At 42.1% G+C, this 22,564-nt stretch overlaps 1 protein-coding gene across 2 annotated transcripts in view; it reads right to left on the bottom strand.

Annotated features, from left to right (window-relative positions):
- The window catches only part of EBF1 (EBF transcription factor 1), a 797,810-nt gene that overhangs the window by 337,512 nt on the left and 437,734 nt on the right, over positions 1–22,564 (bottom strand). For both annotated transcript variants that reach the window (XM_086931219.1, XM_086931220.1), the window contains exon 7: positions 21,718–21,799. In XM_086931219.1, the coding sequence (XP_086787345.1) occupies positions 21,718–21,799 (82 nt within the window). The remainder of the gene's footprint in view (positions 1–21,717; positions 21,800–22,564) is intronic.

Here is a 22,564-nt window from a genome sequence, read left to right as displayed (position 1 = left end):
GGGGACGTCTGGTCACCCTATAATCTATGCACACTGATTTTGTTGGAGGTACCAATAAATATGTTTATTTTAGCAATAATTTACATTTTTATTCCTGTGTGGTTGTGTAAGCAGGGCCTAGTGCACTGCTTTGCCCGGGAGCCTATAATGTTTTTAAGACAGCCTTGCATTGGCGACTCCTAAATAACATCCATGGAGAGGGATAGAGATGAAGTACACGAGGGAGACAGCTTGCGAACCAATGCACTCTCATGGAGTGCTTCAACAAAAAGAAGCTCCCAAAACGTGAGAGTTGAAAGGGCAGAGATACAAGGTCCAGGGAGTGGCAAAGAGAAGAAGAAGTGAATCCTGCATGTAAACAAGAGTGACGATGAAGCTGACTAATGGTAAGCAATGGGCGGACTCTATTCTAGCAAAATGTCTTGTGCGCTGTCTCAGACAAGAGCTCATAACCAGGTAGGAGCTATCAATAGCTTAATACTGTGGAAAAATTGCACAGATCAAGACAGCGAAATGAGCGAACCAGCACCACCAGGTGGGGACCTCAGGGTGTTCCCCATGAAGAAATGTCTGAAATACATGGACCATTTTGGAGCAGGAAACTTTTCCAAAGAAATTGACAAAAAGTAATAGATGTAACAGTGAGCTCTAAAAGGACCTTGTCAACTGTTCTACTGTTTCATGCTCTGCATAGCTATTGTATGACTTTGAGCGCTTTTTGGAGACGGAGAAGGGCTTGGAAAATTTTGAAAACAAATTTGCCCAAACTGTGAATAGTTTACCAGGAAAATGTCTAACGAAACTGGATAAAATACCAATTTCAAATAATCTGGGGTTTCACGCTGCTAGAGCCTCCTCTCATGTTTCAAAAGGTATAAACCATCTCCCATTACATTTTTTGTTGCTTACCCTGTCTATAGGAATGGGAAGCATTTCACAATCTCAGACCCTATACAGTAGAGCAATCTTTAATGCCACAAAATGTTTCCCACACATCTGAGCTAGCCTAGACAGGCTTTACAGACTCAAACTGTAGCCAGTATTTACATAAAGTATTTATCAGATCATAAAATATGGATCATGAAATGGATCTGCATGTTTCATGAAAGAGCCAATACTCCTTCTAGAAAGTGCCTTCTGCAACAAAGGAAATACCCCCAAGTCAGCATGAATTAACACTCAAATATCAGCTGTAAATATTTTGAAAATGCAAAAATGTTGCCCAAAATATTAACATGCTGCTTTTTTTTTAAAAACACTCATTTTGCCTGAATACCAGCTTTCATTGTAATAAACATGCTAAGTTTACCTCCCATTTTATCGACAACACACAGATGCAAGAAATAACTTTTTGTATTTCATAGATACATTGCTCCAAAATATCAGCTTGTTCTCTTTCAGAAACCTATACAGTTTGAACACCAATGCTAGTCTTTGATTTGTAATAAATGTATGATGGCAATTACTATCAAGCAATAGTGTCCCCTCAATTGAAAATGAATGTCGCACAGTTTAGAACGCTGTAATGCCCCTCGCCACCCAGACTGTGTGGTCCACTTATTATAAGGCTGCATGTGAGGTGATTCTCATTTAGTGTATCAGAAACGGTCTAATTAAGGTAATCAAAAGTAGAACATACAGGGTAATGGACCTGAAAATACTAGCTGCTCATGCATATTTGATGTACTTCGTTTGCTATTGTTGTTAATGAAATATGGACAATTATGCACCTCTAGCCAACTCCCAGCCTAAAGCTCCTCACCAAAACACCAGCTAAGAGGGTCTGACCCAGTTGTGCGGTAATGAATATGCTAGTGAAAACCTCTGACTTTACCTAGCTCCTTCATGAAATAGTTACCCATTGTCCAGTTTCTCATCACTGTGGACAGTGTTGAACTGGGTAGTGGTGGGCAGGAAGATACTCCTTGGTTCCAAGGCTGTCCTGATCAGGTCCAGACTGGGAACCACAACCGGCCTTGGCAAAGTGCTCGGCCGGCCCCCCCTTCCCCACTGGGGGGTTGGAGGTGCCGCCGAGCTCTTTGCCAGGGCCGGTTTTCGGCCGATTTTGGTACCGGCCGATTTTGCAGCTATGCTACAAAAACGGCCCTGTAACAAAAACGGCCCCAGGGGCCCAAAACCGGCCCCCACCGTGCGGCGCACTGGGGGATTGCCCGGTGCCCGCTATAGCCAGTCTAGCCCTGGTCCTGAGTCAATTTGGATGTTCACATGTAAATATTTCAAAGAGGATTTATGTGCCAAAAGGCACCTTCACTGAAGAGGAGCTATACTACACAGCAGTAAACGTCAGAGTTAGGAACGGGGGAACTGTTAAGGAGGTGAACGGGTATCACCCACCAATGTGTGAAGATAGCGTCTTCAATGGGATCAACGTCCTCACTTGGCACTCCTTTAGGTAAGTTTCTTCTAACAATTATTTGTTTGTCATCTTGTTTCAACATCAAGCCGCCAGTGGTTAAATCACTCGGTTCATTTATTTATGATCATGTTCTCCGTGTTGCAAAATCACACGTGTAAAGAAGAATCACAATTCATTGAATTCAACTGATAGATGCCAATGCATTTCGTGACGGCGCCCTTCATCAGGGAATAGTTCTTGACGTCAGGACAGGTGTATTTAGCTTTGAAACAAGATGAAAAAGAAATAATTGTTAGAAGAAACTTACCTAAAGGAGTGCCAAGTTGATCCCATTGAAGACAACGCTATCTTCACACATTGTGTCATTCACTCCCTTGATCGGAGGGCGGTACCCACTCGCACCCTACTACAAACAGAATTGGCATACCATAGCTAGTTCACGCATATACTCATAGAGTGCCACAAACCATTGATTTATCACCCACCAATATCATTCAAGTCCACCTCTTAAAAACATATGCTTTGTGCAGCCAGGGAGAAGATTACATCGAAGCCATTGTTGCCTGTTATACTAGGATAATTTATACCTGCCTTTTGTTATCTATCTTAATCTCTACCCGTCGCAATCTACTCCCAAGGTTTGAAACAACCCATTTTCTGAATTCATTCATGGGGAGATTTAGATCAGCACTGCTGGTGATAGATGCTTCTCAACTGGAGGGGAAGGATCTTGTCTCTGAAAAGCCAGAAGTCCAGAAAGAGTGAGAAAGTCCAGGACCAGAGCAGTCTGCTGACCAGTTCCCACTATCCCACTTAACTAAGAACTGCTGGCGTGTCTATGGAAGACTTGCACCAGCTTGGAGTGTCTATGGAAGACTTGAACCAGTTTGGAGTGTCTATGGAAGACTTGAACCAGTTTGGCGTGTATATGAAAGACTTGAACCAGTTTGAGGGCCTTCTATAACTGGTTTCAAGAGGGCTCGGACACCTGGGGCTAGTCTACGAGAAACTATTTAGTCTAGATATCCTGAAGGCATACAAGCTACAACAGATGCTCGAAGCCAGCCGAAACATCTGAAACCTAATATGAAAGATGGCATGTAACATCTATGTACATATCTTCCCCATGCCTACCAAACTCTAAACACCGTTAGACTGAAGTTTCATAGTCAATGTTCTTGGTGTGTTGCTGTCTTGTAGGGGCCACTTTTGTTTTAAGACTGTTTTTCTACAATTTAAAGAAGGACTGTTTTAGTTTATTTGAGATAACCTCTTACTCCCTTACCAATTCATCTTGATTTTTGTGTTATTTTTCGTAATACAACTACTCTCTTGTGTTACTTAAACTTGGAGTGTATTTCTTAATGGTATTATTGCTTGTGCATTTTGGTTCACGTGATACCTCACACATTTTCTGTGGGTTGTGTAATTTTTTTCTCAAGTCATCCTTCTACAGGTGGGCTGAGCTTTACCATATTGTAAACAGTTTACCTCTGTGGATCACCTTTGTTTGTACAGTGATAGAATATTGATGTGCGGACACTGTGCCTCCTAATGACTGGTACAGGCGTATTTGATGGCACAAACTTTGGGTAGGATAAGACCCTCAGGAGCATGGAGGTGTCCACCTAATGCCAAATCTTGTTACACATAGATCTGGGCAGCAGGGGCTCAACAAACGGAGGCGCCTCACCAACATACAAAACTGACCAGTACCAAACAGTGGCTGCATGCGGTAGCTGTCCCCTGAAAGAAAATATTGTTCTATACTCACAGTGGTCTCAACACTCACGACTCGACTGCCAACACTTAATGCACTTGCAACACTCTAATGTGTAGTGCCAGAATATCGTTGACTGCCAAATATTGTCAAGGTAAATGTATATAGAGAGACGAATGGATTCACTATACTTAATTCCACATACATGTGCAATGACAGTATATATATGTATATTTTATTTTTCAATACATTTTTGTTTCTTTTGAATTTTTTTCTGCATTACACATCCATTGCCAGCCTTACTGGCTGTCAGCTATTGCTCATTCCGCCTTGATTTGAGAACGTTTACAAAGAGAATGGGTGACTTACTCCTCCAATGTCTGACCATTCCAACTCCCATCTCTTTGCCGTCGCGCTAATGACATCAATCATCATTTCAGTCTGCGATTGAGTAGAGGTCTCATATTCTTTCTTACTTTTATGTTCCTTGCTTCTGCTTTGTCTAGTCTTCACAACATTTCAGCAATCTGGAGAACTCCCAGCAGTTAGGGATTCTGGAGTGCTGTAAAGTCTTTACCTAAATACAGCACAAGTAAGTCCCACGTCTGTGTGGACAGTTTTCCTGAAAACGTATAGTGCTTGCAAGGTGTCCATGTCTAAGATCAGACTCTTGCCCACCAAGCCTCTATTGTCCATGAAACTGGTTTTCCCCATAGAGCTAGTACTCCTGCTTAGCTGCCAGAAGTAGGTCTGCAGTGAGTTTGCCCTTCTTTGCTTGTATGGGGAGTATCCCTTCAGAAATCCTAGCTAGTAGTACTACCTCCAGACAGTTATCTATGTGGTTCATGGTGTCTAACTTTCTCTCAGAATTATTTTATTTGGGGCAGTGTCATAAAAATGTATGCAAACTATTTTCTGCATTATTGCATACCCTACCACATTTATCCGGTCGGTGCAGATCTATTATAGTTTCTCAGGTGTCAGGGGTCTTTGGTACAAAACCTTAAAAAGCGTTTCCCTGCCCTTGGTATGGTTAGCATGGCTGGTGTTTCTAGTGAGAACAGTTTTCCATTGTCCCTTGTCTAGCTGGAAACTTTACTCCTTCTTTCATGCTTCTCTGTAGACAACTATGTCACTTTACATTTCTGTATCGTTTTATACAAATATCAGTGATTGCATGTTTCCTGTCTAAGTGCTTTTTTCAGAAAATTCATCTATAAATGTTGAGGGCCATATTTATGGCAAAGTCAAGCAGTGTGTCACCTTCACCTTTCTGCACTGCGTGACAGGGAAAGGGCAGGAATGCACTGTATTTAAAAGAATATGGTGCAATCCTGCCTTTCTCCGTGCACTGGTGCCATTTTGGCTCCCTAGCACCAGCACAGGCACCCTTTCACTGCGTTGAATGTGTGCCGGCATTGTAAGGAGGATTGTTTTTGTGCAGGAAGGGGTGCCTTTCTGCATAAAAACAATCCCCTGAAGCATGTTCCTCTATGTGTTCTAGAGTGTAGAACACATTGAAAGAGGAAGTAAAAAGGAGAAATAAATATATTTCTGCTGGTTACGCCTCACCTGTAAAAATGTAGCATTTTGGTGCATTCCCAGGTCTTCCACTTTTGGTAAATCTGTGTGAGGGAACACCCAACAACACCCATAGAACGCCTCCCTGGTGCAGAGTAACGCAACACAGGGATTTGTTAGCCTATAATCGAACAAATAGCATATTTTTTCTATTTCTTCATGCATTCAGTTCATCATTTTTCTAAGCTGTGAAGCCTTATGCTATGTTTATATTCTTGGGATACTTAGTCCTCTCTCTTTTGGGTGTAGGGTGCCCTGAATTTTCAGCACTCTTGGTTTCTTTCCTGCCCATAAATACACATAGATTAGACTCAGGAGGCTTCATAAAATCCCCCATTGGTACCCATAGTGGTAACACTTGAAATGGATGCAGACATTTGGGGGTGAATAGCCATTTTACTGTTAGAAATGCATGAAACCCACAATATATTGTGGGTCCTCTAGGAGTGTAATTGTACTTTAATTGTTCTGTACAACATTTGAAAATTATGATGCACTGTTTTTGCTTGAGTCGATACCATATAACAGAACCAGCATTTTAAATGTGTCTCTCCTCCATGTTCATTCTTTGATCCTCTCATTGTCTTTAAATTCTCTGGGCTAGTGGCTCAAGATACAGTGTGAACAGGAGCATGGAAAGGGAACACCCCTGTATGAGTCCCCTGTCAATGCACACTCTGTCAGTCAGCAATCCATTATCCCTCACCCTTGCTCGCGGGGATTGATTTCCTGCTAATGACCTCCACAGACGTTCTCTCCAAATCCCTTGTGACATAGGTCTACTTACAGGAATGCACAGTCCACCCAGTCAAATGCCTTTTTAGTGTGTAGGGGTAGCAATAAATATTGTTTCTGTTGCTTTTCTACTATATCTAGAAAATGTAAATCCTTCTTTATCTTATTGCTGGTTTGTCTCCCCTTTATACATCCAGCCTGATCCCAATGGACTCATGTGAACTTTACCTGCTCCATGTGATTCTCAAATATAGCTGTAAATAGATTGTAACTTATGTTTAGTAAAAGATATTGGTCTATGCAAAGAAATAAATCCCAGATTTTTCCCGGTGTCAAGACTAGGACAAGAATGACATCATTCATGCTGTAATGCAGCCTGCATGGAGAACGGATAAAGTGTGCATGGCTGGTTTGGGCACGTTATAGTGAATGGGTATACCCAGAAAAGTCACTGGGACCCGGGTAGCTATAGGTACAGAAAATGGAGTGGTCCCAGGATAGATGCAAATAGTATAATCAGAATTGGAGAAATTAGAAACAATAGTAAGGAGTACATTTGTTATTTAATCACAAAGTACTGCAGATACAATTGGCATACATGGCATAAATGCACAAATCAAACATGTCATTGTGCCCAAGGCAAGGGGGGGGGGGGTAGAAAGTGGTGCAAAAGTAAGATATATTGATTAAACAGTACAGGTCACAAATACTCCTTTGCAAGATACTAAGAGGCTGGCTAAGACTAGCACCACACACAGAAAACGCGTGAATGATACTGTATTCGATTGTGACCTTGCTTCCAGATAAGAAAGCCAAATTATTTGTTGCTTAGGCAGGGAGCTGGGGTGGGATCCGGTTGTCGACGTTTTGACCCCATAAATGAGTAGGAGCAAGTTGGCCCTTACAGGAGGGTCTTCATCAGGACACGTGGGGTTAGAGGGGTGGTTGGGCAGTAGATCTAGAGCAAAAATAAATACCATTAAAAAGAGCCCCAGGGGGGTCATGCATGTTTGTGAGAGTTCATGGTGGGAATAGGGGAAAACTCAGTACCGTGTCTTTAATTACGAGTCTTCCAAGGGTTCTGATCAGTGGCTCCTAGGTGCGGGCCGATTCTGGAAAAACAATAATGATGCGCGCTTTAATTAGGAATCACGGAGAACTCGTGATGGCTCTAATTGACAATAATGAACTAATACTCACAGGAAGAATTGCAGGGTGAGAGCGCAAGCGCCGCTTCACCGGTATTTGGGATGCCAACAGCTACCTGCAAATTTCTAGAAGAGGAAGAGAACCTTGTTTAAGATTAAAAGGGGCCCCAGCCGGGTAACCATTACGAGCAGAATGCTCGACATTACAAGGAGTCAGAGTGCGGGGCAGGGTGGGGGTGACATACCGCTGGAGAGAAATCCAATCTAGCCGAGCGTAGCGTCCCGATGAAAGGGCGCCGCACCCGTGATGCTGGCTTTAAATGGAGGCACTGACGGCCGGCCGGCGCGCATGCACGTCGCTAACACGCCTAAGGCGTGCAACGTGGGAGAGGAAAGAATCGCGTTAGGCATAATGCGGGGGAGATTCTAAAGAGGATAGTAGTCCAGATTATCGGAAATACATTGAATGGTAAAGTTTACAAGGGTATGACGACAGGTAGAATTATAAGCACCCAGAGGGTGTTAGTTACATATTCACTGGCATGGAAGAAAGAAACGGCCAAATTGCAGGTACCTGCCTCACAGGGCGGTCCAAATGACATATGATCAGAGAATTGCTATGGGATAGACAACCCATGACGACTGCATATGTTGGAAATAATTATATCAGAAAGAAACATATGCTAGGGGTGGTAGATTGTACATAATAACATCAGATTTATATATGGCGCACATATCAAGCAATTTGTACTGGTAAAGTTAATTGCAGGCCTAATGGCATGCACCTGCCTCACAGGGTAGTACAGATGCCATAAAGGTCAAAGGCTGGATAACAACCAATGGTGTCAAATTAGGCATGGAAATTAGTCATTGAAAAGTGTATATCAGGCAATAGGTACATCAGAGCACGTGCCCTATGACAAATACCTGCCTCATAGGGTGGTATAGATGCCAGAAGGGTCATGCGAATGACACTCAAGGTCAGTGAGATATAGGGCACAGTAAGATGAATGAGAATTTAGGGGATTACAGAGCCATAGATCACATTATTTGTGTTGCAATTCGTGTGTGTTTTCAAGATGATCTTAGGTGTTTGTAGTGGAATTTCTTGGTATGAATCGTGGTGTCACAGGTCTTGCAGTGACTGCACCTGTGATGCCCGACAATGGGCGGTAGATTCCAAAGGGAAAGAATTGTGGGTGGCTTTGGTATTTCCAGAAACCGCACCAAATGATCCAAATGCTTTTTGCCCTCTTGAAGGAGTACATAGGTGGAGCTTGTTTTGTAAGGTCATCGGATATGATATTCCAGTGTCTGTTTATGACCTTTGAAATGGCATTACTTTTTGTTGAGAATGCAGTCAAACAGATCAGTCTTCCATCATGATTATTGGGTCTTTCATGTGCTTGGAGTAATGATTCTCTAGGATTAAATCATGCATGTTTCCTGGCCTTCTTCACCAATCTCTTTGGGTAGCCATGTTCAAGGAGACGGTGGGCGAGATCCTCAGATTCCATCATGTAGTCTTGCTTCAGAGAGCAGTTCCTCCGTATACGGAGGAACTGCCTTTATGGTAAATTATCCCTTAGTCCTCTTGGGTGGGGACTATTATACTGGAGAAGGGAGTTCCGCTCCGCTGGTTTCCGATATAAAGTTGTCCGTAGTGTGCCATTGTCGTCAAAGATGGTTAGATCTAGGAAATCGACCTTGCATTCATCCAAGTGCAGTGTGAATTGGATATCCTGTGACCTGAGGTTGAGCCATGTATGGAAAGATGTAAGTTCAAATGTATTGCCTGTCCAAATTAGAATGATATTGTCGATGTAGCGCATCCTAAGCACACATTTGATCGAAAAGGGTTCAGGTCGTTAAAGATGAAGTCGCTTTCAAAGGCAGCCATAAAAATAATAGCTACATCCGGGGCGAAGGTAGCCCCCATCGCTATACCTTTGATTTGAAGGTAGAAACAGTCCTGAAAAATAAACAAATTCTTCATCATTGCAACCTTGAGAAGGGAGATAATAAAATCTGTGGGTACCATGACAGGGGTCTCACGTTGATTCAATGTTGTCCGCATAGCATCGAGTGCTGATTGTTGGGGGATGCTAGTGTAAAGTGAAACAATGTCACAGGTGACAATTAGTTGATTCCTCCGATCCAAAGGGCTGCCATCCACAATATTGATGGCCTCTGTGGTATCCCGTACGTAAGTCTGTCTTTTCGCGATGGGTTTAAGGAAAACGTCTATGTATTGGCATAGCAGCTCCAGCATTGAACCACACCCGGACACGATGGGACGTCCAGATGGGTTGGTCATGTCCTTGTGTATTTTTGGCAAGGTATAGATTGTTGGTGTTCTGGGGTTCTTCTGATTTAGAAAAAGAAATTCTTATTCCGAGAGGAAACCCTGATCGCGGCCAGTTTGTGTAATCTGTAATATTTCCACAGATAATTCTTTGGATGGATCCCCAGGTAACTTCCGGTAGCTGCCTCCATCATTCAGTGGTTTAAGGATCTCCTCCTTGTATTTATCGACATCCTGGACAACAATGGCACCACCTTTGTCAGCGGGCTTGATGACAACCTCTTTATTGTTTTTCAGAGTCATTAGTGTCATCTTCTCTGTCCTGCTAATGTTGAACTTAGTATATTTAGCTTGACTCAGAATTTTTTCTCTCATCACAATACTTACATACGCCAAAATCTTGCTGGTCATGGCATAAGAGGGTGGCAAAAAGGTGGACAGGATACGGAGTCCAGTGTATGAATTGCGTGGAGTAGAGGTGGAGTTCCTGAAGAAGTAGCAAAGTCTTATGGAGTTCCGTCTTGATTGTAAAGTCGTTGGGTGCCACCGTTGGGACGTAGGATAGTCCTTTGCTAAGAACTTTAATCTCATTGTCATTCAAAGTGTGGCCAGAGATGTTGACCACAGGGTTCAAAGAGGTCTCACTACCTGTAGACCTTCCGTCGGGTGGATCTCTCGCCATGTTCCTCCAGTGTGAAGCGATCCTGTTTCTGAGCTTGGCCTCGGCCTCCATTCCAATACATGTTGTTAGCTTGCTGTCCCCTCGGTGGCCATCTGGACCAATTGTTGCCCCGACCTCTGGGTGGTCTCCATTGTCCCTGTCCTAAAAAAGGATCTGTTGGGGATAGTTGTACTCTGGGTAAGTATATGCAGAACTGGGTCCGGCATGTTCCTGGTCGCTCTCGGAACTGTACGAAGAATCAGAGAAGGTGGTGTCGTTCCTTCTCCCTCGAAAGCCACCTTGTCCTCAATTGGTGAAGCGTCCCTGGTTCTCTTTGCGGTAGTAATCTTCCTGTAGGTAGAGGTAGGTTTTCTTTTTATCATAGAAACGGACGTCGCGGGCCAGTTTCTCGAGTTTCTTAGTCTGAGTCGTGACCTCAAAGTCCTTGAGTGTGGCTTCCAAACAAGTTATTGCCTCCTTCGCATTGGTGAGTGTTGTATCTCCAGTGATCTCAGCCCTCAAGGCAGCAATCTCTCTTGTGAGAATCTGTACTTGCTCTGCTGCTGTTTCTACTCCCAGCACCATCCAGTGCCGGGAGCAGTTGTTGTCAATAAAGCTAAATCCTTCTCTGAATTTAGGCACATCCACAAATATGGCTGGTTCTATTTTAATCTAGAGCCCTATGGGGATGATGTTAGAGTGCAGGTATTTGGTGAGTAAATGGCCGTGTAGCTTGGTTCGAATAAGCTTCTTCTCCAATTGTTCCAAACGTGCTGTCTTGTCATTAAGTGTGAAGTCTATTGCTTGGGTGTAGGGGGAAAGGAAGTTGTTGGCTGGGTCCTGAAGTAGTTGGTTTATGTGGTCCTCTGTAAACGACAAAAGTTCATTCTCCACCATATTTGTGGGTCAGAGTCAATCTGGTTTGGGCAGCCCGAGAGGGCCGACCAAACAGTCATTGCTCACTTAGGAGTGGGAGAACCTCTCCTCCTCTGCCCTGAGAGCAGCCCCATTCACCCGCCTGCCCGTAACGGAAACCATAAAATGATAACTCAAAGTTGTTATAATTTTATATCTGCTATATTTTACACTGCTCAATAGCAGTGCGGCGACGCTCCTCCGCCATAGCAGTGGAGGCGCCACTGCCTGTACATCATGGAGTCTTGATTGACAGTCCCAGAGGCCTTTGCTCTGAGTCTCAGGCTTCTAATGTATTTGCCTCTGCTTTCAGGTCCTCCTGGTGGTCTGTCATCGCCAGTAGGAATCGTTGCTCTGAAAGCTTCGGAGAAGTGGGCAGTTAAAAAACCCATTTGGCGAGTATATGTTGTTGTAGTACTCATGGACAAAAGTTTTGGCGTAACAACCTCTATATTGCAGTGGGCTCGTCACTCATCATGGAGTTCCTCCCTTCCATTAAATGGCATGTCTGTGACTTTGCATTCTGTATTCCAGATCAGAAGGGAAGCCTTGAGTCATGCCAGTCTCTATATTATAATGGCAGTCACTGTGATAAACAGAAATATTGTTTCCCTCAGGTCAAATGTATCCCAGTCCACACTGGGCCATCCTCCCTAGTGTGTCTCATGTTCTGTTTATCGCATGGACAATGGGCGGTTAAATGCCCTTTTACGATTTTTTTAAAAATACATTTGTTTTCCTCTCCGGGATGTTCAGGTTGTAAAGAGGAGTGCGTGCACATTGGGGATTACTGCTTTGTACGTTGGGTGAGATAACGTGTTAGTAAAGGACACGTGTGGTAGCAGTTTAAGGTGGAGAACCATCCACCTTTTTCAGTACATCACGTTTTTATCTGACTTTTCTCCTCTTTCAGTCCCCTGCAGAGACTTGCATCCTGTTAGTTTTTGTCCCACCTTTTCCCGTTTCGATTTTTCAGATAAAACGCAAACTATAGTGCGGTCACGACGGTAACACGAGTGATGCCCCCAGTCATTTGCTGTCGATGTAATTGCTGCTCTAAAATGTAGCATCAAAAGTGGCTTGTGGTTACAGTAACAACTCTCCAATACTACACTCTTTTGTGCGCCCTAAACCCAAACTAGAATGAGAATGTCATGCCCCTTTGTAAAGAGTATTGTCTACAAAAAGAACACTCTACAAGTAGATGTGGCATTTTGGAAGTTTCAACAGCAATACTTTTTTGTTCTCTCCCTTTACCTCTTAATTTGTCAGTTTGGGAATACGCATTTATCCATAAGATCCCTATTACACGTGGAGACACAATGGTTACATACTGTTTCCTATCATATTAAACTTTTACGTGCAGCAGCTTGGTGCTTTACTCACAAATAACAGTGTCAAAATTCACAGATATGCTGATGATACAAAACTCTGTTTTAAAATCTCCTCTGCTTTAAACTTCCATTGCCTCAAACATGCTCTGCACATCATTTGGCACACCTAGAAAGAGGAAAGAAACGAGGAGAAATACCTCTATTTCTCCTCGTTGCACCACTTTTACGCCTCCTTTGGGGAAGAGTTAGAATCTGAGGCATTTCCAGGTTTACAAAACTTAGTAAATCTGGGAAGGCATCAGAATCCATGGGTGTTGGGTGAAAAAAAACCACAGCTAAGACCATGGAACGCCCCTTTGATGCAGAGTAATGCAGGAAAGGAGGCCATATATACAAGGCCATGAAAAGCCACGCAGGGTGTCTTTTCATGTCCTTTTAAATATGGGCCAGCACCCTGCGTCACTGAAGCATCAAAAAAAGTGACGCTCCGGTGACACAAGGTGGCTGTAAATTTGCCCCTTAGTTTACTTAGCACCTAGACCTTATCTCAACAGGACACCTAAGAATCCGCTCGAAGAGCATTCACTTCAGAGTGATACTATGGAGCCCCCTTCCTGTACTATTCGAACTTCCGATATGAAGCCCTGGACTCTAATGGGCTTGTCTGTCTCCCTAGCCCTCTTCCTGCCCTGACCACACCATACACGAAATTAAACTCATAACTTTGGCATCTCCAAATGAAAAACATGAACAGCTACAATTCCGGAGTAACATTTTTTGCCTGACTCAAAATCCTAAATTTAAGCTCGGTCCACATGAAAGTGGTTCACCACTTTGCAGCACTTTTTCCACATATGGAATTTAAGCGCATGCACTCGTACTTTTTCAATCCTCTTATACTCAATCATTCATTCACCTGTTAGCATAGACTTGTAGTTTGGCAGCAATTTTAAAGGTGTTATCAGTAACAGCTTCTGAGGGGGGGTTTGTATTTACCCAAGGTGAATAGGAGGTGGCCACAACAAGACTAGAGCCTGCGGTCTTCAAGCTCCCACCAGGTACCACCATAGGAATATTAATCTGTTACTTTACCATTGGTGTTTGCTGGTTAAGGGTATTTGCTGTAAAATGGCTGGGACAGAGACAACACCTCTGTCGTAGATCGCTTTGCATCAATCAGCTCTTTGTACATAACTCTGGGAAGAAAGCTCAGGTGGTTAATTCACTTGCTGCAAAGATCTGTGTGTAAAGCATTGACCACAGGTGTGAAATATTGCAAAATACCCTAGAGTGGTAATAGGCCAACAGAAGAGCACTGGGTGTCATCTGAAGATCACAAGTTTGAATCCCAACAACATAACGCAGTGGATTCCAGTGTTTTTGCAGAGATACTTTGACAAGCAGCAGGTTGTGGTACACAGTTGTACGGGATACGTACCTGTACCAAGCCTCTACATTTAACCAGTATGGAATGTTTGAATCCTTTCAAGTCAATCTCAAACTTTCTGTCTCCTGAGGTTGTTAAAATGAGTGGCTTTGAGTTTGATTAGAATCTACGCCTGCCAGTAGTTGCCAAAGATAATGTGATTTCCATTTTGTGCTGTACACATTGTACAATTGGTACAGTTCCTAGCAGGGCATGGCCGAAGCGGGCACCGGGCAATCCCTCGGTGCGCCGCACGGGTGGGGGGGCCGGTTTGGTGCGCCTGGGGGCCGTTTTTGTTACAGGGCCGTTTTTGCAGCATAGCTGCAAAATCGACCCTGTAACAAAATCGTCCGAAAACCGGCCTCGGCAAAGAGCTCGGCGGCACCCCCAGTGGAGGGGGGAGGGGGGGTCCAGCACTTTGCCGGGGATGGTTTTGGTTCCCAGTCTGGCCCTGGTTCCTAGGGATGCCTAAATCACACAAAAAGAGCTGGAAGATGCACAGCTGATTAAAGCAACGTCAATCAGTCATTGTAGTCAAACCTCAGGCTGGTGGCAGCGCTATATATATCCCATCTCAGCAATGCCACCAGATCAAGGTCAACTCCACCCACACAACCTTCAGCAGCTCTGGCTCCAGAAGAGAATATATCTTAAAACAAAGGTCATGATCCAAGAGCAACCAGTTGACAGTGACCTATCTCTTTAAAACATGACATGGGGGGCGTGGCTTGAACGCCGCACAAGATGGCGGCTTAATTGCGGAGCTCCGTCGCCTGAGCTCCGTCGCCCGAGCTCCGGTATCGGACTGTTAATCCCGGTCACATCGGGCAAATCTTGCATACGGGGCTGGTCCCTGCTCCAGGACAGTGAGGTGAGCAGGGAGAACAGCTTTATTCTTCTCTACATCCGTAAGCGACTCGGCCCGTTTTGGATGCTGCCGCCATTTTGTTTTTTCCTGAATAACACTAAATGCCGTTTTTTCACCGAAATGCCCTTTACCATGATTTTTATCTACAGAATCATCATTTCCACCTCATTATACGATTAGTTTTGCAGTCATGATGTCGTCCACTGTTTTTTCTCACTTTTTTCTCTCTTCATGATCCTAATTGCCGCCATTTTGTTATTGAGGGAGCAATCATGCTTTTACACCTCATGACTGACTTTTAGGCTACTTAACTGAATTTTTGCAGTGCTAATTTACATTTTTGCGGCTTCTATGCTTTTTGGAATTACTTACTATTTATTTTTCCTCTGCAATTGAGAGCTTTGTTTCTTTCCCCTCATCTTTATGGGGAAACTGCGTAACCTTAAACTCTCTAACTCCATTAAGCCTCTCGCTTGCTCAGACTCCGACTCAACTCCCCCAGACATGGAGGATACTACGTCACAGAAGCCTGAGTTGCCTCCTGGCGCAATTCCAAAGACCCAATCCTCAAGTAAACTTCCACAATCTGCTTCAACTAAACGGCTAAAGAAAGATTCTCCTTCTCCTAGTGCTCCTTTGAATTCTGCTTCCATGGACCTTATACTTGAAGAAATTCGGGCTCTGAAACCATTTATGACTGAAACCACTAAAACCTTGCAATTTTTACATGAAAAATGGTCCTCTTTAGAATCTCGTGTTCTCCTTGTGGAACAATCAACAGAATCCCTTCAGTCATCCTGCTTCCGGATTTCGACTCTGGAAGAGGACATATTACTCCTGAAGAGGCAGGCAGAGGATTTGGGATATCGAAACCGCAGTAATACCCTCCAAATTTATAGACTTCCTGAACACACTGAAGGGTCAAATCCAACCACATTTTTTCAATCTTTTTTGCCAAAAATTCTAGACCTACCTACTTCTTCTGGTTTCAATATTCAACGAGCACATCGGCTGGGGCCAAACATTTCTACCAAACCCTGAGGTGTCATTATGCTGTTCCTACAATATACCGACCTTCTCCAAGTTTTGTCTGCCGCTAAGTCTAAAAAGCAGATTGTATGGGAGGGTCACCACCTATTTTTTTCCCAAGATGTGGCTAAGGTAACTGCAGACCGTCTGAGGAAATTTCTAGAGATGCGCCCGCAGCTGCGTGCTCTTAATGCCAGATTTGGTTTGCTTCATCCCTGCCTCTTCAAGGTTACCTACAAGGACAAGACCACGACCTTTGAAGACACACTGGCCCTGCAAGAATTTCTTCGCCAACAGTTTAAAAGTTTTGCTTATTCATTCGTCTCTTGTCTTATTTCTTCCCTTATGTGTTCTCCTATATATTTTTCTATTTACATTCTTGTACTGTTATGTAACGAACATATTGTGTTTTCTTAAATAATTACTTTTTCTCCTCTTATTTCCCTACAGGATGCTCTCTTCCTTTCCACCCCGATGTTACCCATATGTCATATGAAACGCTGTACTTCTCCGGATGTTCGGTGATGTTTGTTCTCGTTGTTGATGTCGTCGGCTTCTGGTGTCGTCACCCCTGTTCTTCGTTTTGTATTTGTAGGTATGTTTTTTGGTCATCTCTTTTTGATCTTTCCTGTCTTCCTCTTTTCTTACTTTTCCTTTTGCTTTCTCTCTTCTTCTCTCCTTACTCTTCTTCTTGGCTTTGCTCAGTTTTATATTTCCCTTTTCTCTACACCTATGCTTTTACCTTTCTAGTTCCTATTTATTCTCAATCCTTTTTCTTTCTTAACCTAGTAAGCGTAATGTTTACTCATATTATCTCTTTATTTCAAATTCCGGGTTGTCACTTGGAACGTTAAAGGTTTAAATAACCCCATTAAACCCATTAAAAGGCAACAGGTTTTTATCCCATTTAGCTAGACATAAAGCAGATGTGGCCCTTCTCCAAGAATCCCACTTTTCAGAGTTTGAGGCCTTGAAACGTAAACGTTGTTGGGTGGGTCACGTTTTCCATTCCCCTGCTATGGGTAAGAAAAATGGAGTTGTGATATTATGTCATAAAAAGTTGAATGTTTCTATTGTTTCTCAAGAATGCGATGTTGATGGTCGTTGGGTGCTTGTTAAACTAAATATAGATAAGATTCCTGTAGTTCTTTTTAATGTTTACGCTCCTACTGGTATTGATAAATCTTTTTGGCCAGCTATCTCGGAAAAACTGGTTACCATTAATGATGATTATATTATCTTTGGTGGTGACTGCAACCAAATTTTTGATCCTATACTGGACAGAAATTCCAAACTTAAATATTCCAATTCCAAAATGCACTCTCAGTTTACTGCCTCTAATCAACAAAAAGCACTACTTGACATTTGAAGACTTTGTCACCCCGACCTTAGAGAATACAGTTTTTATTCTCCTTCCCACCACTCACAATCCCGAATTGATTATATTTTTCTCAGTAAATCCCTGGCTCAACTTGCCCTGTATTCTGACATTGGCTCTATTTTAATTTCAGATCACACACCCGTTTTTTGTTGATATTGACCTAATTCCCTTCTCCCTTCATCCTGGTAGATGGAGATTTAATATCTCTTTGCTTCTTGACCCTTCTTTTTTTACTAAATTTAATACATTTACTACTGAATTTTTTACGACTAATCATATCCCCGATTCTCCTTTTGTTATGGTGTGGGATTCTTTCAAGGCAGCTGCTAGAGGTTTTATCATTAATTTGGTATCCCAGAAGAAAAAACATCTAGAATCTCAATCAGCTCAACTTCTAAGTCAGATCAAAAAACTTGAATATATCTATTATAACTCCAATACTGAAGCCTCTCTTAAAGATCTCATTGATGCCAAATATTATTTTAATAAATTTACCACGAACGCTGCCTCGAATTCTTTATTGAAATGTAATTCCCGTATTATGGCGGTCAGAATAAAATGGGGAAATTATTAGCCAATTACCTTAAGATACGGAAGGGAAGGACGAAAAGTGAATCTATTCAAAGCCCTGCTGGTGTATCCTTCTTTAAAGATAAAGATATTTTAAATGTATTTGTCGCTTTCTACAAAACTCGCTATACTCCCGAATCTTGTCCTAATTCTGCTGATATTCTCTCCTACTTTCAAAATATTCCCCCTCCTTCTGATCACGTAGACTTTGGATCCCTAGACTCTGATATCTCTCTCACTGAAATCTCTCATGCCATCTCGGTCTTAAGACATGGAAAAGCTCCTGGACCAGATGGTTTTACCATAGAGTTTTATAATCATTTTGCTTCTATTTTCCTGCCAAAATTATTAATCTTATTTCAATCCTTTTCTGATTTAGGCTCTTCCCGTGGGACTTTTCAGGAAGCTTTGATTTGTCTAATCCCTAAGGAAGATAAAGATCATACTCTATGCAAAAACTATCGCCCTATTTCATTGGCAAATACTGATTATAAAATTTTCGCCAAAATTTTAGCGCTTAGAATGGATCCTTTCTTGCCTGATTTAATTGGTCCAGAACAATCAGGATTCGTTAAAGGTCGACTTTCCTCGGATAATGCACGAGTCTTTTTTAACATTTTAAGTAAAGCTTCCTCCATTTCTCATCCTTTGTCCGCTATTTCCCTAGACGCTGACAAAGCTTTTGATAGGATTGGTTGGTATTTTATGTTCCAGGCGCTTCGGTGGGCTGGCTTTCCACCTAAATTTATTTCTTTTATCTCTTTACTTTATTCGAGTCCGCAAGCATACATTTTCGCAAATGGTATGGTCTCGGATTATTTTCCATTACAAAGTGGTGTTAGGCAAGGTTGTCCATTATCCCCTTTAGTATTTGTTTTAGCTCAGGAACACTTTCTAACTAAAATTAGACAAGACGCTAATATCTCTGGCTATCATTTTGGCTCTCAACAAGTGACTACGCTGATGACATTCTTTTATATTGTTCTGATCCACAATCTTCCCTTCCTTTCTTCCTACAACAGGTCTCTTCTTTTTTCAAGGTTTCTGGTCATCGTCTTAATGTGGAAAAATGTGAAATTCTGCCCCTAAATTCCCTTTGTCAAAAACATCTTTTTGACAATTCTGGTTTCTCTTGGCAGCCTTCAAAGATCAAATATTTGGGAATATGGTTTGCTCCTCTGATACACTTCAAATACATTTTGAACATATTTCTAAAAAATTGAATGCCGCCATTGCCCGTTGGAACCCTCTCTTTCTCTTTTGGTGGGGTCGTCTCGATTCTATTAAAATGATGTTAGCGCCACATATTTTATATACCATTTCTATGATCCCTATTCACATTCATAATCATTATTTTAATACAATTGATACTATTCTACTCAAATTCCTCTGGAAGGGTAAACGCTCTCGTATTGCTATCGCTACCCTGAAGAAAGATAAATCCAATGGTGGTCTTAAATTCCCTGACTTTAAGACTTATCACCGAGCTTTCTCTTTGGAATAAGCTACACAATGGCTTTCAAATGACCTTCCATTTCTCCCTCCTCTCTGGCTTAAATTAGAATCTTCTTTTCTTGTTCCCTTTGACTTTCGTGAAATCCTCTCCTTTACATCTAATATGGCCTCGCTTTGTAACCCCATCATTTCACATTCTTACACCCTTCTTATTCCTTACTTATCTTCCTCTTACCCATCTATTCATTCTCTTCATCTACAACCTATCTGGCATAATAAACATCTTAAGATTCGAAATCGTTCCATCTTTTGGAAGACTTGGTACTCTCATGGACTGAAGTGGATTTCTAAACTCACTTTACATAATCAACTTCTTTCCTTCACTGATCTTCAATCTCAGTTTTCTTTACCTTCCTCTTTTCATTCACAATATAATTTACTTTGTCCTGTTCTTATTCGATACCTTCAATCATTGCCCTCTTCTAATGATATTCCCAATCCCCTACAATCTCTATCATCTGCATTAGATCACTCCCCCTCTGCTTCTTTTCTTTATAGATCAATTCAATACTCAATAGATAGGTTTAAAACCAAAATCGAATTGGCCTGGGAAAAGGATTTTGCACAGGATTGGTCAACTTCCTTGTGGGATAAGATTTGGTTGAAACTCCATAAAACCTCTAGGGCTGCCAATACCACTCAAACCTTATTCTTTATTTATAATCGTGTCTTATTTACTCCACTTACACTATCGACTTTCTCCTCAGATACCCCTTCCACTTGTTGGTCTTGCTCCTGCCCTTCTGCTGATTTAAAACATATGCTGTTTGGATGCCCTCCCATAGTCCAGTTTTGGAAACTAGTTTGGGCACAAATTCAAATTTGTTTTAAAATTTCAATCCTCTTTCTCCATTACCAAAATTTTTCTGGGCTCTCTATCTTCTATCTATCCCCTTTCCACAAACACTTATACTCTGATAGACCTTTTAATAGCTATTGCTTATCATCTCATTACCTCCAATTGGAAACAAGCTACTGATGTCACCTTTCGTGCTTGGTGGAATGCGGTTTGTTTTCACCACCGCCTTGACACTAACTTTGTTTCTCCTATTTCCCTGGCAATCAAACGGGATCTTCTTTGGCTCCCTTTAACCACTTATTTGTCCTTGGTTGCTCCCCCGCCAACTTCATCCCAAACTAGAGCAGATGAAGTGCAAAAACCACCATGATTTCCCATTGCCTTTTACTATTTTCTCACTGATTTTCCATTAGTTATTTGTTCAAAATTATTATGCTTATGATGCATTTTCTCTATGCCTATTTGATTGACATTACCCTGTGTTTTTCCTAATTCAATGTATATGATATATATTTATATGATTGTCACATTTGATTGTTTCTTCATTTTCATTTTCTGTTTCTGTTTCTTTCTATTTCAATAAACTCAAACTTAAAAAAAAACAACAACAAAAAACATGACATCACCTTTCAGCAACTGACAGGGCACTTCCTCTTTGGAATAAGAAGAATTTGCCACATTCTTCATCGAAGGACTTCTCTAAGCAGCGCCTCCCCCTTTCATTTACTCCAGAACGTCCAACCCTCTTTTAGAAGGAAGCTCTTCCCCTTACTAATGCTTGCACCGATATCTGCAGTTATATCTGTGTGCAATAACTGTGTACATCTTTTCAAAATTGGTCTATTGACCTTTTTGTGATTGATGCTGTTGTTCAGAGTTTGCTGATGATGTGATCTCAAGTCACACCTGCCATGCACAACAGAAATCTATATACAGGCAGAGGATGGGGTTCCTCCCAAGTGGCCTCTATATGGAAACACTGCCTTGCCCATGTATCTGTTTTGAGAGGGTGAAGGGTTGGATGCTCTTGTGCAATGGCGGGTATTTGTAGTAGTTGTACCTATACTGAGGCATCGGAATGGAGGTGTCTATCTTGACATTGGTCAGGATTTTACCAGCCCTACTTTGTGTTCCAGATCTGGGTATGGAAGTCTATTTGCTGTGCAGTTGTGCGTTCCCTACCAAACAAGCACAGAGGCTCTCAGTCCACACCGTCCCCACTAAAACAAGAAACTCCAACATTAAGCCGAATGGGTCAATCACTTGCTGCTAAATAGAGGTTCAATTACAGAGCAATTTCAAGACAGCAACAGGTTAAACTGGGAGAATTTGACAAACATTTAAGGCACTGACCTGAAACCTCCTCATGTCCCGAGGATTGCCTGCATTCTTTAGGCAGTTCTGATTACATTTGAGAAAGAATTTTAAGAAGAACCTGTGGAGAAGAAGAACAAACATATTTTAGAATCTCAATGACAAAATGAAAAAAAACAGCAGTATTATCTGACCTCTGACTTAAGAAGTGAGATCTTTGAGAGGCGCCGATTCTCTGACCACTCAGAACCCCAAGCTCTAAGAGTTCAGCATTATCTGACCCCACTCCACAAGAGCTCTCACATGGTATAAGGCTACTAACTCTGCCCACATAACAAGCCAGCACGGGCTGCTATGCTATTAGATAAAACACATTTAGAACCCTTATGGTCCCAAATTTTTCATCCTGCCTTATTCAGTCATCATTTTTATTTATTGAGTTTTTACGAAACGGACAAATTGATCCGACTGCTACTGGCTTGCTTCTGACAAATAGACCCAAATAGTAGAGGTTGTAAAAAAATGATGTTTTATGGCATACCGTATTAAGCAATATAGATATCTACTGGTCTGTATACTTGACAAGCTTTTTATCAGACTTTATGCCACATCCATTCATTTCTCAGTAGTCCTGAAAAACGGCTATTTCACAGACACCCAGCATGCATCTCAACTTGATGGATGTATGACGTTACAATGCATGCTTTTACCACGCATGCTGTTACAACGCAAGTATTACAACAAAAACCTTTACAACGCATTACACTTGGGGGTGCTGGATAGTGAATAGTTTAATTTACTATTCCAACTCCAGTCCCCGTGGACACTAGGGAAGGTGTTGGATAATAAATTAAAACTATTCCTTATCCTACAGCGCCCCCCAGTG

Source organism: Lissotriton vulgaris, chromosome 7 (genome assembly GCF_964263255.1).
Source record: "Lissotriton vulgaris chromosome 7, aLisVul1.2, whole genome shotgun sequence".
In the NCBI taxonomy this organism is placed as follows: domain Eukaryota; kingdom Metazoa; phylum Chordata; class Amphibia; order Caudata; family Salamandridae; genus Lissotriton; species Lissotriton vulgaris.
This window is presented reverse-complemented; position numbering and strand designations above follow the sequence as displayed.